The sequence below is a fragment of the Vulpes vulpes genome, chromosome 5, assembly GCF_048418805.1.
Source record: "Vulpes vulpes isolate BD-2025 chromosome 5, VulVul3, whole genome shotgun sequence".
NCBI lineage: Eukaryota > Metazoa > Chordata > Mammalia > Carnivora > Canidae > Vulpes > Vulpes vulpes.
Genome location: NC_132784.1, coordinates 115139043 through 115161039, shown reverse-complemented (window position 1 = coordinate 115161039; position 21997 = coordinate 115139043). Strand labels below are relative to the sequence as shown.

The following is a 21997-nucleotide window of genomic DNA, read 5'->3' as shown; positions in this document are numbered from 1 at the left end:
GAGGTCGAGGTCCTGCCCCAAGCGGCGGGCACGGCAAGGATGGGGTCCTGTCGCACGTGGGCCTCGGGCAGTGTCTGCCGTCACAGTCACGCCCGGGCACCCGGCGTCTGGGCTCCAGTGGGTGTCGGGGTCCTTCCAGGGTCTGCACGTCACCAAGTAATCCACGTGCTTGCATTTAACTTCTCTTGCTGAGCGACTGACGTAAAGGCCGTTCCCCACCAGAGGGTCTCTGACACTAAAGTGACTAGAAGTCCTGTCCTAAGGGGGACATGGATGTGGGGTGGGGGGATGTGGACACAGGATGGGGGGACAGACATGGGGTGAGGGGGACATGTACACAGAGTGGGGAGGGACATGGACATGGGGTGGGGGCGGACAGGCCGGGGGGGCAGGGGGACACAGGGCAGGGGGATTGAGATACACGGAAGAAGAGAAGCAGAACCCATGAGTGTCCAGCCCCGAGGTGGCAGGCTGGACGCACTGAGGGCCATCCCGCCCCCCAGGCAGCAGGAGCCATTCTGGCTCATGGGTCTCCTCGAGGTGCCACAAGGACGGGGGAGGGAGCGGGGGCAGGGGGGTTCTGGAGACCAGTGTCTGGGAGGTGAGGTGATGCCTGCACGTGCTGCCCTGGGGGGACCGGACATGGGGTGCCCGCCTCTTCCTGCAGAAGGCCTGGCAGCGCCCGACCGCCACAGACCCTGAGGGCGGAGCTGGAGCAGAATGGCATGTGGCGCCGTCAGGAGGGCTGGGCTCTGTCCATCCGGCTGGTGGCCGCGTAGATGCCTCCCTGCTCTGGCCGCCAGCTTCTCCGTGAGGCCGGGCGGGGCCCGGGGGTGCAGGGCAGCAGAACAGGGCGGCCTCAGAAGGCCGGGCACCGCTGCGGCAGGATGGGGACAGGTCGGGACTGGGCTACGGATGGCCAGCGAGAGGCACTGGAGGCCTCGGCCCTTGGGACTGCCATTGCAGCATGGGACTGGCATCCCCACGGACGACGCGGAACCCCCAGACCCTCGTAGGGCCGAGCATGGAACTGGCGCCGTGGGTTCTGCCGCAGGCGGTGGGGCTGGGGAAGAAGAGGCAGGCGGCACGTGTGCGCAGGGGGGCAGCCATCAGAGGCTGTGGGGACGGTCTGTGTCCCACACGGGGGCCCCGGTCCCGTGTCAGGAGGCGATGCGTTTGCCCTCCAGTGTGAGATGCAGCTCCCACGAAGCGCAGGTCCTTCCGGGTCCGTGAGCCCGGCCCTCAGCCCCCGCTACCTGGTGCTCGAGCAGCTGCTGGGCCTCCCCGCCCCCCACGCGGCCCCTTGATCGGCACCCGGGACGCCGCAGCCCCCGACCCGACACCCTGCCTGACCCAGGTCAGTGACATTTAGTGTCTGGTGCGTCCTGGCCATCTTCAGTCGCAGGACAGCTGCTGGCTGCTGTGGACGCTTGGACTGGCAGAGACACCCCCACCGGCCCAGGCGCCCAGGTCCCAGTTGGTTGGTGGGTGAATTGGCTCGCTGTGCCTTGGTGGGACTCGCGCCAGGGAAGGGACACTGACCTGTTTGCTCGGCCTTCCCATGGAGACGGGGTGCAGAGGGCGCACGGCTCTGGCCCAGCACCCGCGGCTCTCCCACCCGCTCTCACCCTGTTCCCTTGGGGAGGACCCGGCTGGGGCCCCACCGTCGGGCAAGGAGCCCAGACCTGGGGCTGCCCCGTGCCCTGGAGCAGCACGCAGCCGCAGGCCGGCTGGCCTTGACCCCCAGCAAAGGAACGTGTCTCACAGGTCCCTCTGCAGGAGGAGCCGCCCTCCCTCCCACCCCAGAGGGAGGCCGGGGGCTCCTCCCTGTGGAAGGTGCGATTTGGGGTCAGCTCTGACTTTCCCCTTCCCCCCCTCCCAGGAGGTGATGCTTTCTGTTCCGTAGCCTAGAACTCCTGACACAAGGGGCGGAGGAACTAGAATATTCCTGAGTCCTTGCCTGCAGCCTCCCCATGCAGACAGCTGCCGGCAGGGCTCCCGCAGCCTGGCCTGCGCCCCCTGCCACCTGGGGTCTCCCCTGGTATGTTGCCCGGCCCTGCCCAACCAGCATGGCTTTCCCACGGGGCCAGTGTGGGAGCACACTTGCATGGTGTGTGTGTGTCTGTGTGTCTCTCTCTGTCCTGGGTGTGTCTGTGTGTCTGTCTGTGTGTCTTTGTGTCTGTCCTGTGTCTTTTTCTGTCTCTCTGCTTCTGTCTCTGTGTCTGTGTGTCTCTCTGTCTGTCTCTCTGTCTCTATCTCTGTCTGTGTCTCTGTCTCTCTGGTCTCTGTCTCTCTGTCACTGTCTCTCTGTCTCTCTCTGATCTCTCTCTCTGTCTCTGTCTCTGTCTCGCGCACGCGCTGTGAGGCCCACGGCCCGCGCAGTCACTTGGTTGCGGAGGCCAAGGAGGGGGTCCCGTGACGTCAGCGGCCCCGCGGTTCCCCGGGCGCCTCCGCTCTGGGAGGGGTGGAGAGAGCCCGGCTGGGCGGAGCGGGGCCGGGGCTGCAGCGCCATCTGGGGGCGGCGCGGGGAGCGGCCGCGGGCGGGGGTGGGGGGTGTCCCAGGTCCCAGGGCTGCAGAGGGGAGGCCGCACCGCAGGGAGCACAGCCCGCCCCGCCCCCACCCAGGGCCCAGCCTCCCCCTCCCCGGGACGGGCTCCAGGCTGAGCCCCGGAACCTGCAGCCACGACTGCGGGGCCCCTCCCTGCCCCCAGCCTGGGCCAGGCCCCCCTCTCCCCCTTCCCCTGCGGTTGGTCCATCTGCGTGAGGCCCCTCTCCCAAGGACACCCGTCAAGGTCACCCTGCGAGGAGACAAGGGCCCACAGCGAAGCATGGCTCTGCCCGGGGCCCCGCTGCAGTCGGGGGCGGAGGGGCTGAAGCCAGGGGCAGCCTGGGGGCCTGGGGGTGCAGGAGCCACGCTGAGGGACGGGGGACCCTGAGCAGGGACACCAGGCCGCAGGGCAGGGTCTTCCCAGGAACCTTCCCGCAGGGCTGCCCGGCTTGTCCCCAGGCAGGAGTTAGGGCCCTGGGGGAAGCAAGAGCCCCGGGGTCACAGAGGGGGCTCAAGGGCAAGCGCTGTGGGGGCCCTCAAGGTCCCAGCAGATCCAGACCCCTCGAGCCTCCCCAGGCCGCACCCGGCCGGTCCACGTACCTGAGCTCCCGCCCTTGTGGCCCCGGCACTGCAGAGGGCGGCCTCTCCCCTCCGCCCATGCCCGGGCACGGGGGGAACCCACTGCCCACAGCAGGTGCTCAAAGCCCAGTTCTGGAGGCCGCGGGCCCCCGGAGGCCAGGCCACCGCGTCCCCGCACGCCGGGCCCCCAGGATGCACGGGTCCCGAATGCAGATGGATGTGGGACCCACACATGGCATGTCCTGGGCTTCCCAGCAGCCGCCCTGCAGCATCTCCCCCCGGGGAATTCCGGGCATGGAGGTGACGAGAAGAGTCCCCGCGCGGGGAGGAGGGTGGCGGCCGAGGTGTCTGGTGCCAGAGGCAGATCCTAACCAGGCAGCTGTTCTCTTCAGGGGCCGGAGTGGAGTTTGCCTATTCGCGCCTCACAATCTTCCCACTCAATAAACTCCGCGTGACAGGGATGCTAACGGCTTCAGAGTCGTGTGTCAAGGTGGATGGCGCGCTCAGGGGACAGCGGCTCCGCCTCCCGCACCTGCCGCCGTCCAGGCCCTGCAGGGGACTCCGCGGTGCAGACCCGGGACCGAGGGCTGGCACTGGAGCAGGGCTCCCCAGGGGCCCCCAGGGACCGACGGCACTGCAGAGACTGGGCGTGGGTGGGGGACACCCTGTGAGGCTGTTCCTGGGACCCCCTCACCACCAGGGCACCGCGACCTTGGTGCAGAGCTGGCGCCACGCATGCCCCGCGCTGCCCATGTCGGGACCCGGAGGCGGGCGGCCGTGGGCCTGATGGCGGGAGAGCCTGCACCCCTGTGTGCTTCATGCAGCGTGGACCCGAAGCCCGACCTCCTTTGTGCCTCCCACCCCACGAACCGGGTTCCTGGGTGGACCCCTAACACGGGGGGAGCGAAGCGCGTCCTCCAGCCGGCCCAGGTCAGCACCGTAGCCGACTCCACGGAGGGGAGGCCGAGGCTCCAGGACGCTGGTCCCATCCGAGGAGCGCAGATGGCACAGGCAGGCATGTGGCTGCAGGGCTCTGCTCCCCCCACCCCTTCACGCGGCTCCTGTGGACGGGTCGGCCCTGCGCCCGGCCTCACACTCGCCCGCAGAATCGTCCAGGTCGTCACCGGAGCTGCGCTCTTGCTTCCAAACCCCACGTGCCCAGTACCTCCTGGTCCTTGCTTTATGGCGGTGGGGGGGGGGGGGCTCACACTGGAGCTGAGGCCCTAGCCCGTGCCCTAACCAGCACCCTAACTCATGCCCTAGCCTGCATCCTAGCCCGTGCCCTAGCCTGCGCCCTAACCAGCGCCCACCAGCGCCCTAGCCAGCACCCTAGCCCATGCCCTAGCCCACTCCCTAGCCCACACCCTAACCAACACCCTAACCAGCACACCAGCCAGCATCCTAGCCCATGCCCTAACCAGCACTCTAACCAGTGCCCTAACCAGCGCCCTAACCAGGCCAGGCCTGGCTTTCCTTTTTCGCTTGTCCTCACGGTTCACCCCAGGATGTCGTGGCACCGTCGTGTAGTGGGGGCTCCAGGTGCGCTCTGGGGCGTCAGAGCCGCTGGCGTCTGGTGTCCAGCCTCCCGGCCATGACCGTCCGTGCCCTCAGGTGCATCCGCCCTGAACCACGGGCAGTCGTCTGCGGCGTCAGCGAAGGGGAGAGCAGGGCCTCGGGTCTTTGGAGGCGGCTCGGACACTCTCTTCGTTTTCTTCCTCTTTGAGGCTTGTTTTTAACGACGGGGCCGTTGGCAGCACCCCAGAAGCCTTGTAGCGGGCATCTCGGAGTCGGTCTGCTTACACTTGGCGGGGGCGGGGGGACCGTCGGAGTCGCTGCGCCGCGACCGGCCGCGTCCCTCTGAGGTGCGGGTTGCCGGCCCAGCATTGCCGAGTCTGCAGTTCACGGCCCCGCGGGCGGCGAGTGTGGTTCCTTCGGCGTCCGAGCGCGCGTGCCGACCTCCCGTCCGCCGAGAGCAGCTGAGGCCACGTGAGCTCGCTCTCTCCCGCATGTGCTTCACTTCGCACGGACCCCAAAGCGCAATGCTTCAAGGACAATCTCCACAAAAGTGGGGTGCTGCTAACGCGGGGGAGCTCACGGTTCCTCGGTGTCGGCAGGGACGCCGGGGATGCTGCCGCCCGCTCCTTGCACACCTGGGCCACGAGGACTGAGCGCTCTCTCCGGGAAGAGTCTACACGGCTTACCCGTCCCAGCTGAGACTAATAAGCAAGACGAAGCTGCACATGCACTCATCCTACGTTGTGTGAAGGGACTGATGGAAGTTTCCCCAAAACGTGTGGAGGGAGGCGCCTGGTGGCCAGGGGCACACCTGCTGCGTGCTCGCGGGACAGGGACAGGCGTCCATGCGGAACAGCTCGTGTGCTTACCTCAGCAGCATCTGAGCTCGCGGCCCCCGGTGCGGCCCTGGGTATGGCGCATGCTCCCGGCCCCACGTCCCCCGAGCTCGCCCGCTGCGCCCCTGGTGCCTCCTCTAGGTCTCTCCACGCCGCGGGCACAGCACACCCTCAAGTCTCTTCCATCTACAGCAGAACCAAAACCTGTTCCTGCGTCTCCCTTCTAACACGTGTCTCCCCTGCCGTCCGCAGCCCGGCTGCCTCTGAGCCGTCTACACTGCCTGTCTCCTCCCTCTGGTGCTGCTCATTCCCCAGACAGCTGCCGTGTGGCTCCCGACGCTGCTGAGTACCTCCGTGACCAGGACCAAAGCCGGCTCCTTTCTTAGGGTATTTCCACACAGCACCTGGCAACAACATCTGTGGCCCCTCACCCACCCATCCTCCATCCTTCCGTCCTTCCTTCTGTCCATCCATCTGTCCATCTTCCCATCCATCCATGCATCCATCCATCCATCCGTCTGTCCCTTCATTTATCCATCTGTCCATCCTTCTGTCCATCCATCTATCCTTCGGTTCCTTCTTCCTTCAATTTATCCTTCCTTCCATCCATCCATGCTTCTTCCATCCGTCCATCCATCCATCCATCTGTCCATCCTTCTGTCTGTCCGTCCATCCTTCCATCCATCCATCCATCTGTCCATCCTTCCTTCCATCCTTCCATCCACCCGCCAGGTGGAGGGAATGTGAATAGAGGGTTCTCTGTTTTGGGAACCAGGCTCCTGGCTGCTGTGCTGCTGCTCTCTCCTGGCCCATCCCCACCTCTCTGCTCCTGTCTCCGTCCCGTGTCCTCTAAACATCGGTGTTTTCCACTGCTCTGTCCTTGACCTCGGCGTCGCTCATCCTGCACATTCTTCCACTTGTTGCCTCAACTTCTCCCTTTGTATTGATGCCCAAAGCAGCATGTCCAGCTGGGTCCCTCCCCTAATCTGCCGAAGCACCCCCAGCTCTCTGGCACCAGGGCCTCTGCTCTAAGCTGTCACCCACAGGCCCTGCTCCACTATGTGACCCTTGAACGGCCCAGAATCCTGGGAGCGTCCTTGACGCCTCCCTCTGTGGTTGCCCAGCTTCAGGTGTCGCCCCTGTGGCGAAGCAGCAGGATTCCACCAGCAGCCCCGGGAGCCGTGAGGGGACGTCAGGGCTCCCCCAGCTGCATCCTCAGCCTGCCCACTGCTCACGGACCCTGGCTGTAGCCCCTTTGCTGTGAGGTCATCCTGGCCAACATGTAGTGAGCATCTACTGTGTACCGGGTGCTGAGACAAGCCACCTCGCTGAATCCTCGCGAGCCCCGTGAGCCCAGCATAATGTTCTCCCAGGTTTACAGACGGAGCACTGGGGTCTTGGGTGGGCCCTTCATGGGGGCGGCCTCCTGGGCTCCCCAGCCTGCTGTGTTCCCACGTGGCTTTCGGCTGCCCCGGACCCGGAGCACCTGCCACCCCTCCTGTGCCCCCACAGCCACAGCCCAGCACAGCATCTTGGGGCCCTGCCTGCTGGAGCTCATCTTTTTTGCCCGCATGCCTTCCTGCCTGAGTTCCTAAAATACAATTAAAAAATTTTTAAAGAAAAAAAAATAAAAAAAAATTTTAAAGTCTCTTAATTAAATCCTGTGCCCTCAGGAAGTGTCTTTCCAACCCGTCGTCCTCGTGCAGCAGGGGTAGGTCTCAAAGCACTAATCTGCTCGTGTCCCTTGGAGCTTAAAACCCTCCAATGATGCTGCTCTGTTCTTAGTACCAATCCAAGGTCACGGCGGCTTCTCCCCGGCAGTCCCGGGGGCGCATCCGGCTCTGCTCCGGCCAGCACCTCAGTGCCCCCCTTTCCTTCCTTCTATGTCGCAGACGAGCGTCTGCGGCCCTGAGAGCAGGAGGAGAAGGTCCAACCAGCAGACAAACTGCAGGACCCCGGCTCTCAAGGCGTTTGCCGACATGGGGCAGGGGGCGGGGGGTGGGCAGAGACCAAGGTACAGCAGGGACAAGCCTCTCCGTGGAGGGGACACTGGCCAGGCCTCCATGTCAGTTCAGGCTTGAAGATTCCGCAGGCAGAGGGTCTGCTCCCTTCCCCTGCGATGCCCCGACCCCTCCTGCCTGCCTCCTGGGCCGTCCTCAGGTGCCCAGGGCGCTCAGGCACCGGGGTCCCCCCCAGGATGCCCCTGGACTCCCTGCTGGAGGCTGGCGGCGGCCTGGACGCATCCCAGGAGCAGCCTTCAGAGCCGAAGCCTGAGTTTTATCCTGAATGCAGTCAGGTCCCGTTTAGAGACGTCGAGGTGGAGGGCGACAGGATGGGGCTCATGGTGAAGGGTCCTGGCTGCTGTGTGGGGATGTGAGGAGGCAGGGGGAGCACCCGGAGCAGCGATGCCAAACCCTGGGCCATGTTGGGGTCCCAGGCAGTGGACACACAGTTCCTGGGGCAGCCGGGCCACAGTGTGGCCACGGGATGCTCTGAAGGTCCCCAGCGGGCCCCACAGGCAAGGCTGGACCCCACGTGAGACCCACCTGGGCACATGCGGCCAAGGCCCAGCTCCTGCCTCGGGATCCCGGCAAAATTTGCAATGGGTACAGGGGCATCACTTCTCCTTCCCTAAGGGGCGAGCGATGGCCCCGGGCTGGGTCCACCTCCCAGCCTTTGCCCGGCCTGTGCTGCCTCCCGCAGCCCCAGTGGCTCCAGCCGCGCCTGCATCACAAGGGCCCCCGCGGTCCCACTGCGAAGAAAGCCGGATGCCCAGGGACCCAGGGACCCTCCTCCGTGGGGGCATCTAGGCTGGAGAAACATGGGCCTCGCCCAGGGACGCACTGGACCGAGCCCTGGGGTGGGGGAGACGCTTCCACGTGGGTGGGGCGCGTGTGGCACGACGCATGGGCTCATCCCACGGGCCCTGGAGCACGTTCCCTCACGTGTAACCCCGAACAAGTAGGGTGCGTGACACAACCATCAGGTGTCCTGGGGGTTCACCCAATAAAGGACAACCGGTGGCGTCTCGGACACGATGAAATTATTCCGCTTTTGATTTTATAACCAGCTCAGAATTTCGTTGGCAGACGGTCTCTGGGCCAGCACGTGGTCACCGCCCCGCTGAGACGACGGAGAATCCTGAACCGAGCAGCTCCTGTGCGCGCGGAGGTCGCGGCGAGGAGCATCGTGACCCTCTGAAGCTTCGTCTGCTCTTACCCTCGGCAGCACTGGTGCAGGCGGTGACCTCGAGGGTGACCTGGTGGCAGGCCGGATCCCCATGGGGGGACGCCACATGCTCTTGCCACTGCGCCGACGCTCTGGTCCCACAAGATCGGGGCTTGGAGCTGGTGGGGAGGCGCCGGGGCTGTGCCCCCGCGGGGTGAGGACAGGGTCCCTGAGGGGCCAGGCCCAACGGCCCTGCGTCACTGCCTACACGGCCCGTGTGGCTGCTTCACGGCGGGTGTGGACGAGCACCAAGGTTGCCGGCACCGAAGTCAGGATTTTACCCGCCAACTGCCTTAAGCGTGGATGAAATGAGTGTCCCTATAGCCGTGAGCCTGCCCGCCGCGTACCCCTAACTCCCAAGCCACCCGGCGGCACCCAGAGCCACGAGGGACCCCACCAGCTGCTGCCCTCGGAGGGACCAGCCCAGACGCGGAGCCCTGTGTCCGGAGGGTGGGCAGCGGCACGCGGGGCCTGGGGACCCCGTCCAAGGGGCCTCCCAAAGGCCATTGAGTGGCCACGTGTCCTCCGTCCACCAGCCCCAAAGCCCGGGGCCCCCGCGGGGTGGAGGGTGTGAAGCAGCAGACACAGCGCGTCCTGCTCGGACCTCGCAGGAGGCTTCCCTGGGGTCCGCACTGTGGGGCGAAGCAGGGGCGCAGGGCGCCATCGAAATGCGTCTCTGCAGGACGTACAACACGTGGGGCTGGATCCCCGGGTGTGCAGGACGCCCCAAGATGGGAGCTTCCCGGAGGCAGCCCCACGCACCTTTAGATTGCAGCCGGGGCGGGTGCTCGTGGCTCCTGGGGTTGTTGCCGGCTCGTGGGCTGATCCCCAATGGTCCCAAAGGGGCCCCGTGCTGGGGACGAAGACGCCACTGTCCCCTGCAGGAGTCGGGACCTGTCCTAGTGCACCTCCAGGAGGGGAGGCGCAGGATGACCAGCAGAGGCGGCCAGGTGCCCAGCCGGCTCGACCCTACTCTTCCTCCCATAAACCAAACAAGGAGACCTAAGCTGAGTTCACTGATTTGCCCCAAAGTCTCGAATCGAGTCCAGGCCCAGGGGGGACTGTCCGCGGGGCAAGGTGGGCACGACCATCACTCTGTCTGCAACAACCTGGCGTCCGAGCACGGTGACATCCCGAGGTCCCAGGCCCGGGCCTGACACAGGAGCTTCCGGGACCGCCCGCCGCCACCGCTGCGAGCTGACCTTTGTCTGCACTTACTTCCCCGACCCGCTGGGAAACAAGGGCCTCAAGGCCACAGACGGGCTGGGCCATGGGCCGTGGGGTGGGGCTTGGGGCGCAGAGGCTTGCGGGGAGCATGTTGGCTCAGGACCCGATGGGGCCAGGCCGCAAGGCCCCAGGACAGTGTGGGGGGTGAGGCGGCAGGAGGCACATGGAAAGGACACAGGAAGCTGAGTCTTTGCAAGAAGCAGCACCTGGGGAATGAAGTGCTGCGGCCTGTGGGTCCACCGTCCTGCTCCCCCCAGACTGCGGCAGGAACCTCGACCTGTGAGCACATTTCAACTGTTTCATTAGGAAAACTTCTGCTATTTGGGTTTCTCAGTAAGAGGATTAGAAGGGCAGTGGGACGGGCCCCATCCCTGCAGACTTCTGTGCAACCCGCCTGCCGTGCCACAGCTTGGCCTGCACGTGTCTGTCCGCGTGTCCGGTTCTACTGGGGAAACACTCACAGGACCGTCAGCCAAGGCCAGGGCGCACCGGGGGTGGCAGCGCCGCAAGCCCCCACCCGCCAGCCCAGGGTCCCCTGCCCGCAGCCCCGATGGGACACTAGGCGGCTCCCTGTTCCTGCTGTGGGGATAGCAGGGCTGCTGGGCGCCTGCGGTGAGAAGCGCGTCCTCAGTGGGTGGCCTCTGCCTCCCCAGGCTGGGCTCCAGGTGAGGCCCGCGGGCCGGCCGCCTCTGCCCTGGAGTTCACCTCGAGGCTCCTGGGACTACAACGCTCAAGAGGCCTCTTCACTCTGCCCTCCTGCTTCATGCCCCACCCTGTCCTCCACCCCACCCCACCCCACCCCTCCATCCCCTATCCCCACCCCATCCCATCTCCCACCCTACCATCCCACCCCCATCCCCACCCCCCACCCCCTACCCCTCCATCCTTCTACTCCCATCTCCACCCCCACCCCTCCATCCCCACCCCTCCATCCCTGTCCCCACCCACCCCTGCATCCCCCATCCCCCACCCCCATCTGTCCATCCCCTATCCCCACCGCTCCATCCCCCATCCCCCCTCCATCCCCCATCCCCATCCACCATTTCTCACCCCAACCCCCACTCTACCTCTCCACCCCCATCCTCACCCCCTACCCCTCCATCCTTCCACTCCCATATCCACCCCTACCCCTCCATCCCCTACCCCCACCCCTCCATCCCCCAGTCCTCCATCCCCCATCACCCACTCCATCCCCACCCCTACCCATTTATCCCCTCCTCACCCACCCCTCCATCCCCACCCCTCCATGCCCCATCCCCATCCCCACCCTCACCCCCATCTCTCCATCCCCCATCCCCCACCCCTTCATCCCCCAGTCCTCCATCCCCCATCCCCACCCCCACCCCTCCATCACCACACCCAGTCTCTCCATCCCCTCCTTCTAGCCCCAACCCCTGGCTGCTCATCGAGGCTGTGACTGTCCCCCCCCCCCCAGGAGCCTGTGCGTGCTGAGCCCCAGGCCCAGGCCTTCTGCTGCCCACCTGGCACCTGCCTTCACATGTCTGCCCTGTCCTCCCGGGAGTGGACACGGACACAGACAGCGGGGATGCTGGGCTTCACAGCACACCTCATCCGGTGATCCAGCACCTGCTATGGACCAGGCACCCTGTAGGGCTCAGGGTGCAGGGTGACCGGGCCCAAGTCCCCTGCCATCGGGGTTCACGGTCTGGCCATGCACGGCAGACTGCAGGGGCTCGGGAACGGGCAGTTGTGCCAGGAAGCTCCCCAGGCTGACGGGGATGAGGACAGGGACAGGAGACACCTTGAACACGGCCTGGGAGGGTGGGTGAGGTGGGCCTGGGGGAAAGGCCTCCGCGGAGCTGGCATCTGGGCCGTGGCCCCCAGGCTCCCCGCCCCCACACGACACTGCTCGCAAGCTCCCCTGGGGCAGGCGGCTGGGCTCTGAGGAACACAGAGGCTGGACGCGCAGAGCGAGGGAACATTCCAGAAGGAAGGTCGGGGGTGATCTGAGGGTCAGGACCGGGGCACATTTGGGAGACTGAGCCCCAGGCCGGGCGGCCCCCAGTGCTGCAGCCACAGGGCAAAGCCGGCACAGCTTCCTTGGCTGAAGCCTCCTGACGCGTTTGCAGGAAAACCTTTCTGTATGAAAATAAACACGACAAAGACAGAAAGCGAGACGCGTAGGGTTCTTTGAGGAAACGACGACCCTGCAAGTCTCGGCTGCTCCAGGGGGGGCTCCAGGTGTGCAGCAGCCGTTGGGCGGCGAGGGGGGCCTGGGCTCGCCCTCCCTCGGGTTCGTGCTCAGTGTCGCGCTGCAGAGCCCGGGACCCCTGCCCGCGACCAGGGCTGGCGGAACCCCTTGCAGAGGCGGGTCGGGGAGAACGGGCTTCGTGTGCAATCATGTTCTCCAGGTAGGAAACCGGCGGTGACCCGTGCAAATGGCAAGAGCCCCGTGGCCTGGGCTCAGCCGGCTAGGCGACGGCTGCCACGGTGCGCAGCGGGATGCTGCCGTCCCCGTGTGCGCCCCTCTGCTCCTGCAGGATGTGTCGGGAGAGCGTGTCCAGGAACCAGCCCACGTCCTGCAGATCCTCGGGCCACCTCAAGTACCGGCGCTGCCGCACGAAGCCCCCGATGGCCGGGTGCCTCATCAGCTGGTACTGCGACAGGGAGCCCACGACCACCAGGACGAGGGCGCCATCCAGGTGGGACGCACAGCGGCTCCGTGCAGCCGCGAAGGCCTCCAGGCACCACCCGTCGCGGAGGAAGTGCCTGCTCACCAGACAGACCACCTTGCGGCTGCTCCACACGGCGTCCTGGATGTTGGCAATGTGCTCCCGCCCCGGGACGAAGTCCCTCTCCTCGAAGCACAGGTTCAGCCTGTTTCGGGAGCTGTACTGAGCGTCTAGGTGCCTGAGCAGCGCGCGCTGCACCCACTCGAAGTCTCTGCCGCTGAAGCACAGGTAGGCGTCGTACTGGTACGCGTCGGGCGCTCCGTCCTCGGCGGGCCCCGTGGGTAGGAGGCGCCGGGCCACCTTGTAACAGAGGAAGCAAAGACCCCGGAGCTTGGCGGCCACAAGGACGGCCAGGAGGAACAGCGTGACCCCGACGGTGGAGAAGACGAAGAGGGAGAACGCGAGGGCCCGCAGGGCCTCCTCGTCATCACAGCCCTCCATGGAGACAGAGGACAGGGGCGTCCCCGCAAGCGAGCTGGGGTAGGCGCAGCGCATGTCAGCGTGGGACCCGAACACGGTGACGTTGGTCCGGTTGAGCCACCTCACCAAGGGACGGAGCTCGCAGCCGCAGATGAACTTGTTGTGTGTTAGGTCCACGGCTCTGAGTGGGGCGAGCAGCCCGGGGTCCAGGGACAGGAGCTGGTTCCTGGACACGTCCAGCACCTCCAAGGTAGCAGGCAGGTCGCCCGGGGACAGCGTGCTCAGCCTGTTGGCGCTCAGGTCGAGGCCCCTCAGCGCCGTCAGGTCCCGCAGCAGCCCCGGCGGGAGGGTGGCCAGGTAGTTGTGGTTCAGGTACAGCACCCGGAGCCGGGGCAGCCCCCGGAACACGTCCCAGCACCGCCCAGTCTCCCAGGCCAGCTGCAGCATGTTGCCCCCGAGGAAGAGCCTCTCTGGGCCGACGCTGCCCGTGGGGCCGTGTCGGCCGCGGCACGCGGACAGGCGGTTGCGGTTCAGGATGAGGACCTGCAGGGCAGGGACCCGGAGGAGCGAGTAGAGGTCGCCCAGGTCCTCCAGCCTGTTGTCCGACAGCTCCAGGAAGCTGGCTGTGAGGTCCACGTGGGACACGGTCTCCAGCTTGTTGTTGCCCAGGAAGACGGTGTCTATGCCAGGCACGAAGGAAACGGTTTTGAGGGCATTGTCGCGGAGATCCAGGGTCCGAAGCGCCCCCAGGAATCTGAACGTCTGGTCCTGGATGATCCCGATGTGATTGTGCTGCAGGTCGATGTAGGCGACCTCCGCGAGCCCCGAGAAGTCAGAATTGTAGAGCTCGCCCAGGAGATTGTGCGACAGGTTGAGAACCTGGACGCTGCCGAGACCGTGAAACGCTTCTCCCGCGATCCTGTTGATCTTGTTGTGGGCGAGGTCCAGGAGCTTCAGGTCCCCGAGCGCCTCGAACAGTCGGGCGTTCAGGGAGAAGACGAAGCCGTGCGACAGATCCAGCCGCAGCACCGAGCTCCTGGCCAGCCCCGCGAACGTGCTCCGGTCAGGGTCCCGGATGTTCTGGAAGCCAAACCCCTGCCCCATGATGTGGTGGGCGAGCACCAGGGAGGAGATCTGGCTCCCGCCGATGGCCCTGGTGACGTTGCCCGTGACGTCCGCGGTCCAGCCGTTGTTAGACACATCCAGGGTCTCCAGGACCATGTTCCTGAATGGGTTCCCGCACCGCCCCCAGTCCACGGGGGCCCGGCTGTACAGGCCGTTGGCCGCGAGGTTCAGAAGGGAGAGCGCCTTGCCCTGCAGGGGCCTGAGCCCCTGCTCGCACACGGCCGGGATCTGGTTGAGGGAAAAGTCCACGGACCTCAGGGAACCCAGCTCCCGGAAGGAGGCGTGAAGCTCGAGGCTCCCAATCTGATTTTTGGACAGGTCCAGGCGCGACAAAGCCCCCAGGTTTCTGAAATAACCGTCTGTCAACACGACGTCGGAGAGGCCACAGGCAAACAGCCGGAGTTCCTGCAGGTGGGGCAGCCCCTGGAAGGCGTCGGGATGCAGGAAATCCACCCGGCTGTTGCCCAGGTCCAGGGTGCGCAGGTTGGGCAGGTTCCTGAAGGCTTCTCTGTCGACGCTGAAGGGCGTCCACTGCGTCCCCAGCTCCAGCAGCTGCAGCCGCTCCAGGAGGGGGAACGAGGTGCGGGTGATGGCCCGGATGTAGTTGAAGCTCAGCAGGAGGATCTCGGTGGTGCTGGGGACCGGGGGCACCTGGCTGAGGTTGCAGGAGCGGTACAGGGCCCTCCGGCCATCGGCTGCGCAGCAGGATGCCGAGGCCACGGCGCCGGCCACAAGCAGCAGCCTCAGCGCACGGCCCAGCTGGTGGCCCATGATCCTGCAGGACGGAAACACAGCCGTGCAAGCCCAACGCCACCCCGGGGCCCAGGACGGGGTCCCTGGACGCACACCTGCCTCCCCCCACGCGTGGGCCCGGCAGGACGCACACTCAGCACCGTGCTGGGTCCTTGAGAAACACTTACCTCGAGGAGAGTTTGTTTGCCATCACTCATTCGGGATGCGTGCAGGGCATCGGGGAAAACGGCAGGTGGAGGACACTGGTGCCGTCCCCGCCCAGTGCCGGGTGCCCACCCGCCCCTCTGCCCCCCACACACTCCACACACGGCCCGGGTCAGCACGCACACGCTGGTCCTTCGAGCCGCCATCTGCGAAGCGCCCGGCCTGACGGGTCAGCACGTCCCCCCCCCACGCCCAGGCCTGTGGGGGCGAGCGCGGCGCAGCTCAGGGCGCCCGTCATCTGGACAAGTGCCACACGTCCGCTCTGTGCACAGGGTTCAGCAGGGGCTGGACACACGGGCCAGCTGGGGCGCACGTCCTGGGGCAGGTGGCAGCGGCCAGAGGGGCCAGGAAGGCCCCCGAGGACCTGATGACCCAGAGTCCAGGGGCCCCAGGGACGCAAAGGAAAGAGAGGCCCAGCGGCGGGGACGGGGGGGTGCAACACGGGGGCTCCGGCTGCCTCTCCACGTGCTTCTAGGGCCGGGACTTGGCACGTGCTGCTTCCTCTGCACGCACGCTCTCGTCCTGCGGCTCCGTGGCTCATCTCCTGCGGGCGCCCCCCGCTCGCAACCCTGCCCCCGACCTCTCAGGCCACCTTGCTTATGTCCTTCCGAGCGCGTCCCGGGCCCTGATGCTGTAGGTGGCCCGTCCCCCTGACGAGCTGTGTTCACCACTGCACGGCAAGCGTTTGGGAGGGCACCCACCGCCGGGTCGGAAAACCAGAGCTGAAGGAGTGGCTCCGCCAGCGAGGAGAGCCTCAGTTTACCCCTGACTGAGCCCTGGCGCCCAGGGGCCCGGTGGGAAGAGCGGCCCGGCAGGAGCCTCGCGTGGGGCCTGCTGGCGGCCTGGATGCAGAGCCGTGCTCAGAGCTCTGCCCAGGGCCAGCCCCAGCGGCCCACGGCACGGGCTCCGCGCTTTCTCCACATCGTGCGCCAGGGAAGACAGTCCCTTGGCAGTTTGCGGCCATGCGGGGACCCCTCCGGGGGACGGCCACCTGCTCCCCACCCAGTGCCCACGTGAGCCCTGCGCTAGGCCCTCACTTCCAAACCTCTCGTGATTCTTACAAAGCTCCAGACACGTCCGTGGACAACTTCCCTGCGACTCCTGCATCCAAGCGTGTTCTTCAGGGTGAGCGTGGCCACGTCGCCGACACCTCCCCTCGTGGGGCTCCGGCTGACTCGCCCTGAAGGACTTGCCCTCCCGTTTGCTCTGCAGCTTCCCGAGAGGGCAAAGAGCCACACCGAGCGTGACTCCACTTCAAAATGGGAAACTGGTGGTTTAAACGTCCATGGTGAAAGGCGCCCGCGGGCCCCACGTCACCTCCCCGCAGCGAGACGTGGATGGCGATGCACCCAGAGCCGATGCCGTCGGGTAGCAGGAGCCGGTCCCCGCGCCACAGTGTCACACATCACACCAGGGCTTCGGGGTGCGGCCGTGGCACCAAGAACCTGACCATGCAGTTTCCCCACGTTGGGCGGTTGGAAACAGGCGATGCAGGAGACGCCGTCACCTGGAGGAAGGCCTGTGCCCGCCGGGCCACAAAGTGGGGACAGGTCACCGGTGGCAGGCGTTGCGCCCTGAAAACCCACGGGGAGCGGGGGGCTGCGTGCATCTTGCTTCCTCACGGCAGGGTGCAAGGCCTGCCCCGGGCACCTGCGTGGCATGGCCTGTGGACGGGTGCGCTGCGGACTCAGGAATGGGGCTGGGGCCTCTGCCCGGCCTTGGACGCACTTGCAGGACGCTTGATCCCCCACGGACACTGCTGCCACGGGGCCGGGCACACCCATGGCTGCAGGCACGCAGCTCCCGCCTGGGCCGACGGCCTCACCTCGGAGCACAGACTTCGTTTCCAAGGCTCACGTGTGGATGACACTTCTGCGTGGAGCCCGCACGCGGGGGGGGGGGGGGGAGGTTTGCAGCCATGCGCTCACGTCCTCACGCGGGGGGCACGGGTCCCCAACTTCCTTCCTTAGGAACCTCCGGGAGACGACGGTGGTCGGTGCTGATGTGGGGAGTCGCGAGGGAGGGCTCTCGCCTCCCCAGAGGGGAAAGGCTAGTTCAGAGGAAAAAAGAGAGGAGAAAGGGAAAGGCTAGTTCAGAGAGAAAAAGAGAGGAGAAAAAGAGAGGAGAAAGGGAAAGGCTAGTTCAGGAGTAAAAGAGAGGCCCTGCGGGGGTCGGGGGTCTGGTGTCTGCCTTCAGCCCAGGGCGTGACCCCGGGGTCCTGGGATCGAGTCCCGTGTCGGGCTCTCTGCACGGAGCCTGATTCTCCCTTTCCTTGTGTTTCTGCCTCTCTCTCTCTCTGTCTCTCATGAATGAATAAAATATTTTAAAAATGCACATTTTATTTACTTATTTATGTATTTATGTACAGAGCATGAGCAGAGGTGGGGCAGAGGGTCTCAGCAGACTGTGCACTGAGAGCAGAGCCTCACAACCCCAAGATCGGGACCTGAGCCGAAACCAAGACTCGACACTTAAGCCAACGGAGCCACCCAGCCGCCCCCCTGTGCGTGGTTTTCTAGGTCACACAGCAATTTTTGACCCGCAAGGTCGGGCACGCCGACCAGGACCCGAGGTCTCAGGCTGAGGACCACGCTGTGTGCACACTATGTCTTTCCGATCTTCCAAAAATGCCAGGATGCATGGTGCCGGGAGCCTGAGCCTCTGCTCTGCACGGGAATCGCCGGGAAAGGCTTGCTGAGTGAGCGGGCTGGGCGGGAGCTGAGACTCTGCTTCTGGAGCAAGCCTCAGGGGACCTGCTGTGGCCCGGGGTCCCCGTCCCTGCCCAGGGCTCAGGCTGCCCGTCTCCCGGGCCTGAGGCCCACCGGCTGCATCCGCACCACTTCTGGGAAGGGGCCGCGTTGACCTCGCCCCAGCTCGCCCCAGCCCTGGAGGGTGGCACCGGGCTTAAGTGTCGAGTGGGGAACAGCGGCTGCCTCTGAGGAGCGGGCAATGGGGGGGGTCTCCGACAGGGGGTGCGGGGTGGCAGGGGCGGCAGTGGAGGGGCACAGGAGCTGGGCCTGGGGAGCGGGGCTCAGGGGGATCCCCCACCGCAGCCTAGGTGCCCTGAGCCCTGCACCAATTGTCACGGTGGGGGCGGTGACAATGAGGACGAAGTTTGCAGCCTAATGGCTGTGACCTCGAGCCAGCGCCTAGCGTCTCCGAGCACCAGCGCGATCATCTCTGCACTAGGGGCAGAAACGGTGTCTACACTGCAGGGACGCCCAGTGCCCACTCCCAGGGACCCCCCTGGCGCCCGCCCTCAGGGATGCTCCAGTGCCCAACCCCTGGGACCCCCAGTGCCCGACCCAGAAACCAGCTGCTGATGCGTGACCCTCTAATATTTCTTGCCTAAGTACCCACCCAGGCAGCAGTTACCTGCCCCTCGCCAGAAACAAAGTCCCGGAGGAATCCACAGAGGGGAGCCAGGGAGGAAGTGGAGTCTCAGCCCAACGCCACCTGTGGTTTCCCTTTCCTGCGGTGGAGACCCCGCAGCACACACCCATTCGTCCAGACGCTGGAACCCCAACGGCACGGCCCTCTTCTGCTCCCTAGTCATCCCTCAGCATGCTCGTGGGCCCCTGGTGCAAGCAGATGATGCCACAGGTGATTGTTGAGGGCCTAGGGCTGAGCGTGAGGCGACCACAGTCCTTGTGCAAGGAGCGCTGGGCTGGAGCCCAGCCCGATGTGTTCAGGCACAGCCGGAGCAACAGGACGGAGAAGCTTGGCCTGCGAGGCTCCGCCCGCCTCCCTGAGGGCCGCCCAATGCCGGGCCCAGGAAGGAGCATGGGGCTCACTGGCTTCGTGATGCAACAAGAAGCAGCCGCGCCAGGAGTGCCCCCCCTCCCCAGGCCGGGATGAGGTCGGGATCTGTGCGGGGCTGGATCCCAGGGGCTCCTGCTGAGTCCGGAGCCTGCACAGCAGCAGGCCCACTGGGTCTCCAGCCTCACCAGGCTCGGGCTCCAGGGCTAGCGGCCCAACGAAGGAGGCTCTGCGAGGCTGGACGCAGCTTCCTGGCAAGTGTCGCCTCCGAGGGAGCCCAAGCCTGGCAGGCTCAGCTTCGCAAACGGCGCAGCCCACACACGCCCTGCCCTGATTGGGCCCAGGTGCTCGTGAGGCCCAGGGATGGCCCCTGCGGAGCCCGCGGGTCACCCTGCCCCACTGTCTGCCCCGAGACAGGCTGTGCCTGCTCACAGGAGGGTGCTGGCTGCTGTCTTGTGCCCACAGGAGCCAGGGTGAAGCCAGGCGGCCATCGGGGGCCGACACATGTCAGCGCTCCGCCAGGCTCAGTAAACGCGGGGAAGTGATTCAGACTTGCTGCTGTGGTGGGGCCTGGGGGCTCCGGCGGGGGCTCCCCAGCATCAGGGTCCCCAGCATCAGGGTCCCCGGCATCAGGGTCCCTGGCATCAGGCTCCCCAACATCAGGCTCCCCAACATCAGGGCCCCCGGCATCAGGGTCCCCAACATCAGGGTCCCCAGCATCAGGGTCCTCAACATCAGGGTCCCCGGCATCAGGGTCCTCAACATCAGGGCCCCCAGCCTCAGGGCCCCCAGCCTCAGGGCCCCCGGCATCAGGGCCCCCGGCATCAGGGTCCCCAGCATCAGGGTCTCCAACATCAGGGTCCCGGGCATCAGGGTCCCCAACATCAGGGCCCCTAGCATCAGGGTCCCCAACATCAGGGCCCCTAGCATCAGGGCCCCCAGCATCAGGCTCCCCAGCATCCGGGCCCCCAGCTCCCCCGGGGCCCCCAGCTCCCCCCAGGCCCCCAGCAGCAGGAGCCCCAGCAGGTGTCGGGGCGGCCCAACAGGGCAGCAGAGCCACGGGGTCTGCGCGGCCGCACCTCCGGACGGCTCCCTCCCACCCCGGCCTCGGGCGCCCCCCGCCGGGCTCTCCCGAGGCCTCCCGCGCTCCGTCCTCCCCGCAGGTCGCTGACCGCGGCCGGGCCCACGCACTCACCGCCGGGGGCGCTCCCGCGGCCTCCGCGTCCGGGACCCGGGACACCTGCCCCTTCCCAGGCGGCGCGAAACCGAAAGTGAGGAAGTCCGCCCGCTGCCCGGGCTGGGAACCGGCCTCGCGCCCCGCCCCGCGCCCGACCCCGACCCCGACCCCGACCCCGACCCCGACCCCGACCCCGGGGCTCACCTCCCGGAGGGGCCGCGCCCCGCGCCCCCGCCCCCGGCCACGCCCCGGCCACGCCCACCGGCCTGCCCAGCCCCGCCCCCCGCGGATCGGGCCCGCCCACCCCGGCAGGCCCCGCCCCCGCAGATCAAACCCCGCCCCCGCTGATCCGGCCCCGCCCCCCGGCCTGCCCCGCCCCGCCCCCGCTGATCCGGCCCGCCCACCCCGCAGGCCCCGCCCCCGTGGCCCAGGTCCCCTCTTTGGCCCAGTCCTAGGAGGAGGGACCTCGGGACCCGGCCCGGTGATGGGGGAGCAGGGACCAGCTGAGGACAAAGGCCGCCGAGCAGTCCCGGAAACAGGCAGGGGGACCTTCCTCTGGGGACTGAGCTGCCCCCGCGCTCCTCCTGTGCTGAGGGCAGGAGGCAACCTTGGCCCGACCCCGGGCCCCTGCGAGTCTACTGTCACGTATAAAAGTCCCCCTAGAAGCATCCTTTGTCTCTACCCCAAGATCCGCGTGGGTGATGACCCCAAACACACGGCCTAGCGCGCTCTGAAGGGTCTCAAGACCCGGGTTTTATTAGATGGTGATCAGGCCCCCCCACCGCAGCCAGCCCTCAAGGTCCCCAGCACCTGGCTTCCAAGCCCTTGGGGCAGCTGTCCCCGGGGCCTCCCACCCCAGGTGTGCGGTGGCCTCCTCACAGGCCCGGCCGCAGCTCCGTGTCCACACGGCCGGTCCCCGGGATCCCAAAAAACCACCACTTTGCACCAAAGATGCCTCAAGAATTCTTTCCTGGCTCCGGGCCTCACCCCAAGCTGCACCTGGATTCCAGGACTTCATCACCTCGGCCACGCCCTCGAGGCTCTGCAGCTGCAGGGACGAATGTCGGGGCCCCGGGGCCCAGGTGGGAGGTGGGGACACACGGGCGCTGGGTGCTTGAGGCCTGAGCTGAGGGGAAAGGCTGCCCCTGGACCGTCCTTGCAGACCTCCAGGCCGGCGCCGCCAACCCCGTCCTGAGCTGCAGAGGAGCCGCGGAGCAACCGTCCAAAGGCACAGCCCAGCTGGCGAGGAGGAGCTCAGCCCCTGCTCCTGGACTCCTGGCACAGTGCTCCCTCCCCCTGGCCGAACCCCAAGCCAGTTTCCCAAGGGCTTGAGAGACTCAAGGCAGCTGGGGCGGGGCCAGGGCTCCACCACAGGGCCCTGAGGTCAGGACCTGAGCCCCCCGGGCACCCTGCTCCTCTGGATTTTAATCCCCAGGAAGCAAGTGACGGTCCTCAGCCCCCAGCAGCAAACACATTGATCCCCGGCTCCTCTGCAGCCGCAAAGATAATGGAAGCTCAGTCGCTCGAGGGCCGCTTGTGAGAAGACCCTAGCTGTTCTGGTCACCTGGGGAGGGGGGTTGTCACCCCCCAGACAGGGCTGGGTGGCAGGAGCTGCGTCCCCAGAGCCAGGAGCAGCGCTGAGCAGAGGGCTCTGGGAGTCCCATCTATTAGTCCCATCCCATTTAATAAAACCCGGCGTCGGAAACGGCGCCGGGGACACTCCTCCCTTCCCTGCATGCTCCGGGATGTCACAGCCACGCCGCTCGGCCACGTCAGCCAGTAAGCATGTTTGCGCTTCGGAGAGCCCGGCACCCTGGGCTGTGCATGTCCCCGGCCCGTGGGCTCCTCCGACCTCAGGTGGTGCATGTCCCCGGCCCGTTGGTTACTCGGACCTGGGGTGGCGCGTGTCCCCAGCCCACAGGCTCCTCCGACC

At 66.6% G+C, this 21997-nt stretch overlaps 1 protein-coding gene and 1 long non-coding RNA gene across 11 annotated transcripts in view; one reads left to right on the top strand and one right to left on the bottom strand.

The window, feature by feature from the left end:
• The window catches only part of TLR5 (toll like receptor 5), a 36071-nt gene extending 15774 nt beyond the window's left edge, over positions 1-20297 (bottom strand). Inside the window, exons 1-4 of one of the 10 annotated variants that reach the window (XM_072759754.1) lie at positions 20083-20202; positions 18504-18706; positions 16190-17178; positions 12066-14946 (exon numbers count right to left, since the gene is read on the bottom strand). In XM_072759754.1, the coding sequence (XP_072615855.1) occupies positions 12366-14942 (2577 nt within the window). In that variant the 5' untranslated portion in view covers positions 14943-14946; positions 16190-17178; positions 18504-18706; positions 20083-20202 and the 3' untranslated portion in view covers positions 12066-12365. Of the gene's footprint in view, positions 1-12065; positions 17179-18488; positions 19851-20082; positions 20203-20268 lie in introns of those variants that run through there. The other 9 variants (XM_072759758.1, XM_072759760.1, XM_072759753.1 and 6 more) reach the window with 9 other exon arrangements.
• LOC140599092 (uncharacterized) lies at positions 4318-7137 on the top strand. The gene is made up of 2 exons (XR_012001821.1): positions 4318-5552; positions 5731-7137. It is a non-coding gene; the product is annotated as an uncharacterized lncRNA (long non-coding RNA).
• Positions 20298-21997: the final 1700 nt, after the last annotated feature.